This window comes from Paramacrobiotus metropolitanus, unplaced genomic scaffold (assembly GCF_019649055.1).
Source record: "Paramacrobiotus metropolitanus isolate TYO unplaced genomic scaffold, Prichtersi_v1.0 Parri_scaffold0000163, whole genome shotgun sequence".
NCBI classification, from domain to species: Eukaryota; Metazoa; Tardigrada; class Eutardigrada; order Parachela; family Macrobiotidae; genus Paramacrobiotus; species Paramacrobiotus metropolitanus.
Window position 1 is genome coordinate 139,030 of NW_026570383.1, and position 9,001 is coordinate 148,030.

General features: G+C 41.6%; 1 protein-coding gene across 2 annotated transcripts; it reads left to right on the forward strand.

The window, feature by feature from the left end:
• Positions 1-2,916: 2,916 nt before the first annotated feature.
• Positions 2,917-8,303, forward strand: LOC129600078 (uncharacterized). Of its 2 annotated transcripts, XM_055498470.1 has the most exons (8): positions 2,969-2,984; positions 3,059-3,345; positions 4,465-4,667; positions 4,738-4,833; positions 4,913-5,028; positions 6,695-6,915; positions 7,497-7,565; positions 7,665-8,303. In XM_055498470.1, exons 6-8 carry the CDS (start codon positions 6,700-6,702, stop codon positions 8,043-8,045), a joined length of 666 nt encoding a protein of 221 aa, XP_055354445.1. In that variant the 5' UTR covers positions 2,969-2,984; positions 3,059-3,345; positions 4,465-4,667; positions 4,738-4,833; positions 4,913-5,028; positions 6,695-6,699; the 3' UTR covers positions 8,046-8,303. The 2 variants fall into 2 exon arrangements, with proteins under 2 accessions (XP_055354444.1, XP_055354445.1); XM_055498469.1 differs by having other exon boundaries at positions 2,917-3,345; positions 4,409-4,667.
• The last annotated feature ends 698 nt before the right edge of the window (positions 8,304-9,001 follow it).

Genomic DNA, 9,001 nt, shown 5'->3' on the forward strand with positions numbered 1-9,001 from the left:
GTCGGTTGGGACATAAAAAATCGATGAAAAACCCGGTATCAGCCACATCCACGACACGCCCGCGGCGGAACCAACCATCGTCTCCCAGTATATCCACATCCATCAAATCGCGCGCGATGTCGGACATGACTGGATGAGAAATCAGTTGGAGTTGCTGATTGAAACGAAAGGAAGTCTCGCTCAGGCCGGCTCGGCTAATTTATAAGTTCCACGTCAATCTACAATTACCCATCCTTCAGACTTCACAGTGGAAGACTGCAAGACGCCGAACTATATCGTTCATTTTATTCCGTGCGATTTTTCTCTTACCAGAGTTAGTCGTACTCCACCAGATGACAAAATTAGGGGAATCCGAGGTGCATTAATCAAGCAGTCGGTGAAAGGCGGAAAGTACTGTACCTCTTCGTAAAATTTTGTTCGTCCGTCTATGGTGTAAAATGAGTTTCGGTGACTTTGAAGGCAAACAGAAACCTGCGATTGCGGTGCATCCGTTTAGGCGGCTATACGGATAAGATCTTCAAACCAATTTACTACGTCAGCGTTGCATTCATGAAAAGATGGCGAGTAGGTATATTCGTAAACATCCTGCATGGACTAAGTAGAACAGACCTTTTAGCACTGATTGAATCTTTAGTACCATAAAATTAGTCTTTATAATTCATTGCCGACGGGGATGCCGTTTATAATTAAGGAGGGAATATACGTACATCGTCCAATCTAAGCACTTCAGTCGGTTTGGTATTTCTGATCTGAAAAAAACTAATTTGTTCTGTGTTACGTGGTATTTCTAAGGTGGAATACGCGGATGTAAAATAGCTTTATTGATAGAAGTAAGCCAGATGTTATTAGCTAAAGAAAGATGCTGTAGCAAGCCGGTTATATACCGAGCTGCTGGTAAGATTCTATATAAATAGAGCATTGTAGGAGAAACTAAAGTACTGTAAGTGTCAATTTAAGTCGCGCCATCCGCACAATAAGCCCGGGGTATTCCGTCCCAGAGAGTTCAAACAGCAACTATAACGTTTTCTATCTGCAACTTTGTTGATATTTTGTTCCACTTGTTCGGACCAACCACCTTCACCTCTGTGCAACAGATGTACATTATTTGCATGATGTTATCTCAAAAATACAGTTTTTAACAGCAAATGCTTTTAGGGCGTTTGCCGCAGTCAGGGGGAAAGCCCTCGAAAATATGTTGTTGCATGTCTGACCGCCCCTGGTAGTCGGATTTGGGAAGAATCGAATTTTGAAGTTCGGTTCCAATCATTTTGTTCAGAATTTTACGCTGAGTTCATTGGTGTATTCAGAAAAAATATTGGATGAAAACTGTGGGAGGAGTAAATTTTTGAAAATTGCGAGGGGAAATACCCCGAAAGGGGGTGTCGCATTGGAGACCGCCCGTTGATGAAACCTTAGTGGCGAAACGAATTTCTAAAATCGGCCTCAATCATTTTGTTCAGAATTTTACGCTGAGTTCAATGGTATATTCAGGAAAATTATCGGATAGAAACTGTAGGAGGAGTAGTGTTTCGAAAACTGGATAGGGGTCTAACGACGGGCCTGTGTCCTGGTAACACATATTCTTATTATCTTTGGATATGAAAATTTTATACGTACGCAGCTGAAATATCGTTTTGTCTTTTCGGTGAGAACGCAATGATATAGCCCATCAATTGGACTGGCATCGCCCTTCTTGCTATACGTACCTGCGAGACTGTATACACAAGTGGAAAAGATGAGATATCTGAGCGTTCGGCTTGTTCACGGTTCAAGGTCAACGAGTTTCCGGCAGAAGCGTTTTGGCTTCGAATTGTGAAGCTGCCTCGCATTAGCTTCCGCGCACTTATTACCGGAATTATGGAAATTACATAACTGCTTGGTGGTTTTGCAACTCTGATTGATAAGCTGGTTGCAGCCGTAATTAGGGTAACTCGTATCATGTCTTTCTAAGATCATATTCCGGTAATATAGATATATTCATATATATCTATATAATTCCTCATAGGTATACGACTACTACACGTATTATCATTTCTAAACGGCATAGAAAGGGCTAGTTTGCCAAGTTTTTTGCCGTCCGCATTAACGAGCACGCTCATTTATGGGATATCGCGGTATCAATAACCAACAGGCTGCCGACCACTACCGTGGCCAAAAGGTACCTCCCGAACCGACCTGGCCGACATGGGAAGGGCTCCAAGGTGGCCTGGACCGCGCAGTACGAGAACCAGAAGTACAGTGCAAAAAAGCGTTATAAACAGCGTACTTTTATTACTGGTTTGTACGTCCTAGAAGGACTGCTAGGTGGTGTCAGCTCTCCACAAGCAAGCCGACCACCACCGTGGACCATGGTCCGTGGTCCCTATTACCTCGCCAACCGGCCTGGCCGAAAGGGGAAGGGCACCACCGTGACTTTAACTGCGCAGCTCAACGAAGGCGTACAGTGCAGAACAGAGTAACAGCGAGTTTGTGTGTTATGTTTTTCTGATTTTTGCATTAATAATTTATACGCTAATTACCGAGACTTTCAGCTGTTTATATTAGAACGAGTGCGGTATTAATAACCAACAGGCTGTCAATCACTACCGTGACCAGTAGGTACCTCCAGTACGGACCTGGTCGAGGGAAGGGCACCGCCGTGACCTTGACCGCACAGCACAAGAACCTGAAGTACAGTGCAAAAATGCCTAACTGATAAAATGGACTTGATAACATTATACTGTCCGGCCAGCGTGAATCACCATGCCGCTCCCAGATACAGACGCCGAAAAACATTAACACTGGAGAGTGGCAAGATAAGACTGACTGATTCACCACTCACCAGCCGGACATGCTGCTGGTGATGTGCAGGCGCATATCAAAGCGTTCTTTCCTAATCTTGCAGAATTCAGTGCCATTTTCATCCAGTCTCGCTTACAAAAGCCGTAAACACTTTTTCCGAGTACTTTCCTGAGCTAACTTCGAACTTCGTGTATCGCCAGCTTGTAAGAAACAATCGAAGTGCATGCAACAAATTTGTCTGTTTCCGCCGTTTTTAATTTATTTGGCATTATTACAGTTTAACGGGTGACGGATTTACGCATTACGGTCATTACCAAATCTTCTGTTTCGGATTTTGGTGGATACATTTCTTATATTACATTTTATGGATTTGTTGCTTTTATAATATTTTTTATTGTATTAATATTTTGTTTAATATGCTGCCGCACGTTGCGGGATTGTGTTGCGACGATGTTACAAAAATTATACTAGTCTTGTACATCTACGAAGTATCTGTACAAGACAACTGTTGGATTATCATTCTCTCTGGCGCATGGTGCATCTGCCCGAATTGCAAAACTGCTTGTACGTATAATTAATATGAAATTTTGATTATAATTTATTTACCTGGATGTAATTTGAACATAGGCAATTTGCTAGTGTGTCAGATGGAAAAAGCAGTTGCATGTTCACTGATGAGCTGTATCCCTTGGAAAAATTCTAAATTAACATTCGAAAAGAAGAAAACTTACGCACTAAGTTTAAGAAGAAAACTAAATTAGAAATACTAATGCTGTAACGACTGTAATTAAAGCTTGTAATTACGCTTTCGTATATGTATATAAACTGAATTATATCGTATGTACGTTGTGTTTTCAAGCTTGTATTTATGTGTTTACATATGTGTATGCATGTCTTTGTGTGTACGCAGCCAAAACTATGCATTTTGTAAGTATTTGTTAATTTCTATGTATTTTGATCCAATAACCTAACTGGCATCAAAATGAAAGGTTTACTTAACCGCAAAATCAAAGAAGAATACATACGGCACCTCATGGTGCAAATATAAGGAGTTATTCATACGTATTAATTTGTAAGAAATTATTCGTAATTATTTATAAGCAATTACATACTCATAAAATTTTGTAAAAATCTATTCATAATTATCTACTTAATCTTTACCGATTTTAGTCTTGATTAAAAGTACCAATAAAGTTTCCTAGCTAATAATTTTTTATACGGTGTACCGAATAGCTTTTTGCAGCAGCGTTTCTGTCAGAAGAAGTTCACTGCAGTCAATTTGTGTGCTGCCGCATCACTAGGAAAGAAGGTGAGATAGGGATTTTTGGCAGCCTTTGATGTCCAGTCGAAAATCAAAACAAGACGTTCGTCCATAATCGTAGAGCATAATACGCGTTTTTTGTACAACTTGTGGCTGCTGGCCAGTGATAGACTATTACTTCAAGACAAACGCGTTTCTGTCTAGCTAAAATGAAAACTGACGATAAACCGCATTTCACTGCTAAACAAAAGTTCCTTAAAATAATTTTGGAACGCAGTAGCAAAATTGTTTTTTCTTCGTTTGGTTGTCTGGTTTTGCTTCGGATGTCTGGTTTTGCTTTCTATATGTCTGGTTTTTATTTCGTAGACAAATTATTTGCGCACAATAATTCATGATTTCCACGAAGTGTCAGGAAATTTTAGGAAGGAATTCGCGACGGGAAGGAAAGTCTACGTCATGGAATGTGGGCGGTCGGAAACGCCGTGACGTGTCCATGGAGGCTGGCACAGTTTCGATTTCTGCCAACGCGATTTGACTGCTGCAATTACGAACGCCTACGAGTCTTTCCGATTGCTCCTTTTCCTGCGTTCAGGGAGCGGACATCTCGTACCAGCTCAGGCAACAGGTAGTCAGCCTAAGTCAGGTACACCCGTAAAACGTACAAATTGGCATGTCGTCATTTCTCGTTCCGTCAGTTTCCCTAACGATCAAAATTCAACCTTCTCCATTCTCCTGCCAGTTCTAAGCGTTGTTTCCACCTTTAATACCGTTTTCCAGCGATTAAAATTAAGGTAATCAGGAAAGCTATGATTTTGTAAACAGTTCCCTTATTAATATCACAGCTGCCGTACAGTAATACCGATTTTACAGTGAAGTGGGCGCCTATTCGATCGTAATCCGCCGTTGCTCGTTCCCAGGACCACAAGCGTGACAAGCCTGAGAAGTCCACGTCCCCCATCTTTTTCTCGAAGATCTTTCTACAGTCGGTGAGTGTTTTATTTTTTTCTGTGAAGATTTTTATAGTTTCTGCAGTTGCTGATAGCAGGTTCGTACCAGTTTGTGAAAATGCGTGAAGAACTTTGTACGGTACGTGGTTTGCTCAATAGTTAATATTGATTTCTCGTTCACGTTTTTCACGTTTTTCGCCGTCGTGCCAGTAAAATTTTCAAGCATTTTCTTTTCTCCCATCGTACACTTTCGCTTATTATCGTTTTAACCTTTCACAAACATAATCTCTGTCCTGCTCGCTACGGTTCAGGCGTACTTACTTAAATTTATTCGTTCAGCGAGCATTTTCTTCTTCCCATTTTGTAACTTTTAACCGTGTCGATTTAATTAGAAGATCGTTTTACGAGTACAATAGCAGGAAGGTTGTATTCATGAATCTTGGTACTACTGTATAAAAGCCGAAGGTTTTTTCATTGAAAATTGTCCTTTTTTTTGACTGGAAAACCGGAGAACCTCGGCGGCGTTAGACTTAGGATGATGCAAGCGTAACGTGCGGTTTCTAATGTCTGGCAGTGGCGTAGTTGCAACGGTTGGCAACTCGTCGGGAAAACGGCGGGCTACTTTGCGCACGTCGCGTGCCCGTGTGCGGGCGCGTGGCGTTAGCGTTGCGCAAATCTTGGCACCGCCATCGGGAATTGCAGTACATGTACAGTACTGGAATGATGCTGCAGTAATTAACGCTGGTATTGTACATTCCGTGCGCAGTATTGCTTATTGGTACTGGCGCAGTCTTGTTCAGGAGAAGTATAGCTTATCAACTTACCGTGTGCATTATTAAATAGTTATGTAATTTGTACTAACCTGTTGGAATCGATCTATGCAGATAAGCGAGAACGTGCAAAAACTATCCATTGTGAGATTGTGTCTTTTTTTGTGAACTGGTAATGTAATTGTGATAAACCTTACGTGTTAAGTTTGCTATTACCAGTTCTTTATGTTTCGAGTTTCGACGCATACGCCACGCATTGCAGTAACTTTCACCAGAAAACAATACGATTAAGATTACGAAAATGCGTAACAGCTTTGCGTAAATTGGGAAAAGCGATGGAGAGTAGTTTCGTGCGCATTGCGTAGAGGTAAACGCAGCTACGTTAAACATTGCACTTGAATATGCAGTACTTCAGTATAAGTAGTCACACTGAGTACTTACTTAAATAAAAAAAAACATTTTAATTAAGTAATATGCATAATACGTAGCAATATCGTCTTTAGATAATTACTGTGTGCAAATATACATGTACATTTGAAATGATTGACCTTCAAAAGTGCGCAGCAATTTAAAAAAAGCACGGTACGAAATTGCACTGCAATGCCGAAGTCGCGTAGAGCTATTGATTTTCATTCTCTGGATCTGCGCTTCTCACAGTCACAGAAATCTATGTGCTGATAGTACGCACTGGTGCAGTTACAATTTTTTTTGTTTCGCTTTTTTTTAATTCTCATTACTTAATGGATAATGCTGGTTGCTTGAGTATCACAGAAAATCATATTCGTACGTTCGTTTCTTCGAAACTTTAATTCATTTAGCTGTAAGTACAGTATTTCAGATAAACGTGAATGGACCATGCACTTTTTTGGTTGTCAAATTAGTGTGTGCGGCGTGCCGATTTTTGCAACGGATGTTTTTGTTTTTTATCTCTGCAGATAAGATGAAGCTGCAAGCCTGTGCAACGTTGGCCAGCGCCATCGTCATCTTCGCGGTCATCATCGGCCCGGTAACACATGCTGGTGTAATCGGCGGCGGCGGCGTGATCGACAGACTCTCCGAGGCGCATTCTACGGAACAGCACGCATCATCTGTGGTAGGACTGATCAGCATGATCGTGATGACGGCGTTTTTTGCTGGCCTTATCGGTATGCTGTCGGTAAGTATTTAGTTTAAAAATTTTGACAGCAATCGGTATTCCAGGTCAGCGCTGTCAGCCGCTCGGTCACTGCAGCGCGAGTTAAGGTGCAGTGTATTAAAAATATTTACGAAAATTGTGGAAGCAGTTTGCGAACGAGGACGGTAATGGTTTCCACGCGAAGTAAAAAATATTACAGAGATTACGAGTGGGAGCAGCGGAGTACGCTGTTTGATTACTTCGAAACTTGCTAAAGCTGAACAAGCGGTTAGTACTCGTATTAATAAATACAATTAAACCAACTGAAAATGATTGATTTTGGAAAGAAAAAGAAGAAAAACATAGCTGCGTACAGTAATGTACCGTATACAAATCGTACAATACTGGTTTTATCATTATTCGAATTTAGAATGAGTACGTGTAGAATAAGTATAAAAGATACTGCACTCGTATTGACAAATAATTATTTTCAAAAATGTCAAGAATCATCGAAATAACACCGTTGTCACGTAGTTGTATCATGTATGTCATTACTAATTTCCGAATTTCACTTGTGGGTTCTATTTCCATGGTGACCAGTTGCACAATGTATTTTATTGTAGTTCTCAAAAGCTGGACCAACTGCTGGCAGCTCCTCGTCTAAAACCGCACCTCCACCGCCCAAATCCACGGTATATTTACATTTCTGTAACAATTTATGCTTGACTATGCGAACCTTGCAGTTTGCAGTCACTTTGCACCATCTGACTAGCATTGGTTATTTTCTCTAGAAGTACTATTTCGATCAAGGGAAGACGTGGACGGCCTCTCCACAAGAACTGGAAGCACGCGTTACAAAAGCCCGGGCGACCATGGCCGCCCGCGTGCAAGCCTGGTCCCTGAAAACGCCTCACCCGAACGATCAGTACGATTACATCATGGCGGTGGCTGACTTTTGTGAAGCACAGACGGAGCAGCTGGAGCAGCATACGGAGACGTGTACCGGGAAAGCCAAGGCGGAGCTGAAGACGGACATCCAGCGAGTGGAAGCCAACATCCAGCGGGTGGAAGCCAACATCCAGAGGGTGGAAGCCAAAGTGGACCACATCGATCTGCTGCTGGTTGGCTTATATCGCCATTTCGACGTTCCGCTGGCGGTGGCGCAACAGTAAATCACTTTGCTGATTATTTTTTGCCCGCTTATCATTTCATGTTTTTTTTTCGGGCTTGATCGTTGCGTAATGACGCCAGTTCTTTTTTCCTTGTTGTTTACGCATCTTTCTGGATGCTTGAGACCTTTTCAGTTCTCAATTTCGTTGTTTGATGATTAACGGAGCCAATCCCTGGTACTTCCTGAACGCGCGGAGTTTTAGTGGCTCTTCCGTCTGAATTTGTTGTTCAGCGAACCAATTTTTAAATGAAAATATTCGGCAGTACTTGCTAATAACGAATGTTTAGTAGTCTACCATAGATAGCAAAAGGTTATTCTTGTAATCTTGTACGGCAATGGGCAATTAGAAGGGCAACGGATCACAGATTAGGAACTGCATAATCATGAGAGATCAACGAGCATGCACACTTTTATCGACGGCAGTGCGACAGAACCAGGGAATAACTTCACTATAATACAGATGTGGTCAAAATAAAATTAACAACAGGAGTAGCGTTAATCGCACTATATATCTAATGCTGCAGCGGTTATCGACCGAAGCGAAGCGAAGGTCCTCTATGTTCAAGATCACACGAGTTTTGTCGGTCATGTCGGTCACGCAATAATCTGTCCGTCGGTCACGCTGCTCACGCACTACTAATAGCAGATGAGAAAGAGCAGATGAGATAGAGCACAAGATGAGAAAGATTATCAAGTTGTGTTAGTTTAAAAACAATAATTACTGTATTTCTTCATAAGGAGTATACAGAAAAGCATACGAATTACTTAACTAAGGAGTACACCGAGCACTTTTTTCAATCATAAATCTTATTCCGCCCGTAAAAATACATGGTGACCCTTTTGAGGGAAGTATGTCGGTCCCTGGTACCAAGTTTTGTACACCAAACACTTCGTTTAACTTACAGTGCTCCCAAACACTTTTCTGGTACCAAAATTCTCTCCTTCCAACTTCCCAGC

Coding starts and splice junctions, on each gene's coding strand:
- LOC129600078 (XM_055498469.1), top strand. CDS start 6,700: ATGAAGCTGCAAGCCTGTGCAACGTTGGCCAGCGCCATCGTCATCTTC. Junction 6,916..7,496: donor GCCTTATCGGTATGCTGTCG/GTAAGTATTTAG, acceptor ATTTTATTGTAG/TTCTCAAAAGCTGGACCAAC. Junction 7,566..7,664: donor CTCCACCGCCCAAATCCACG/GTATATTTACAT, acceptor TATTTTCTCTAG/AAGTACTATTTCGATCAAGG.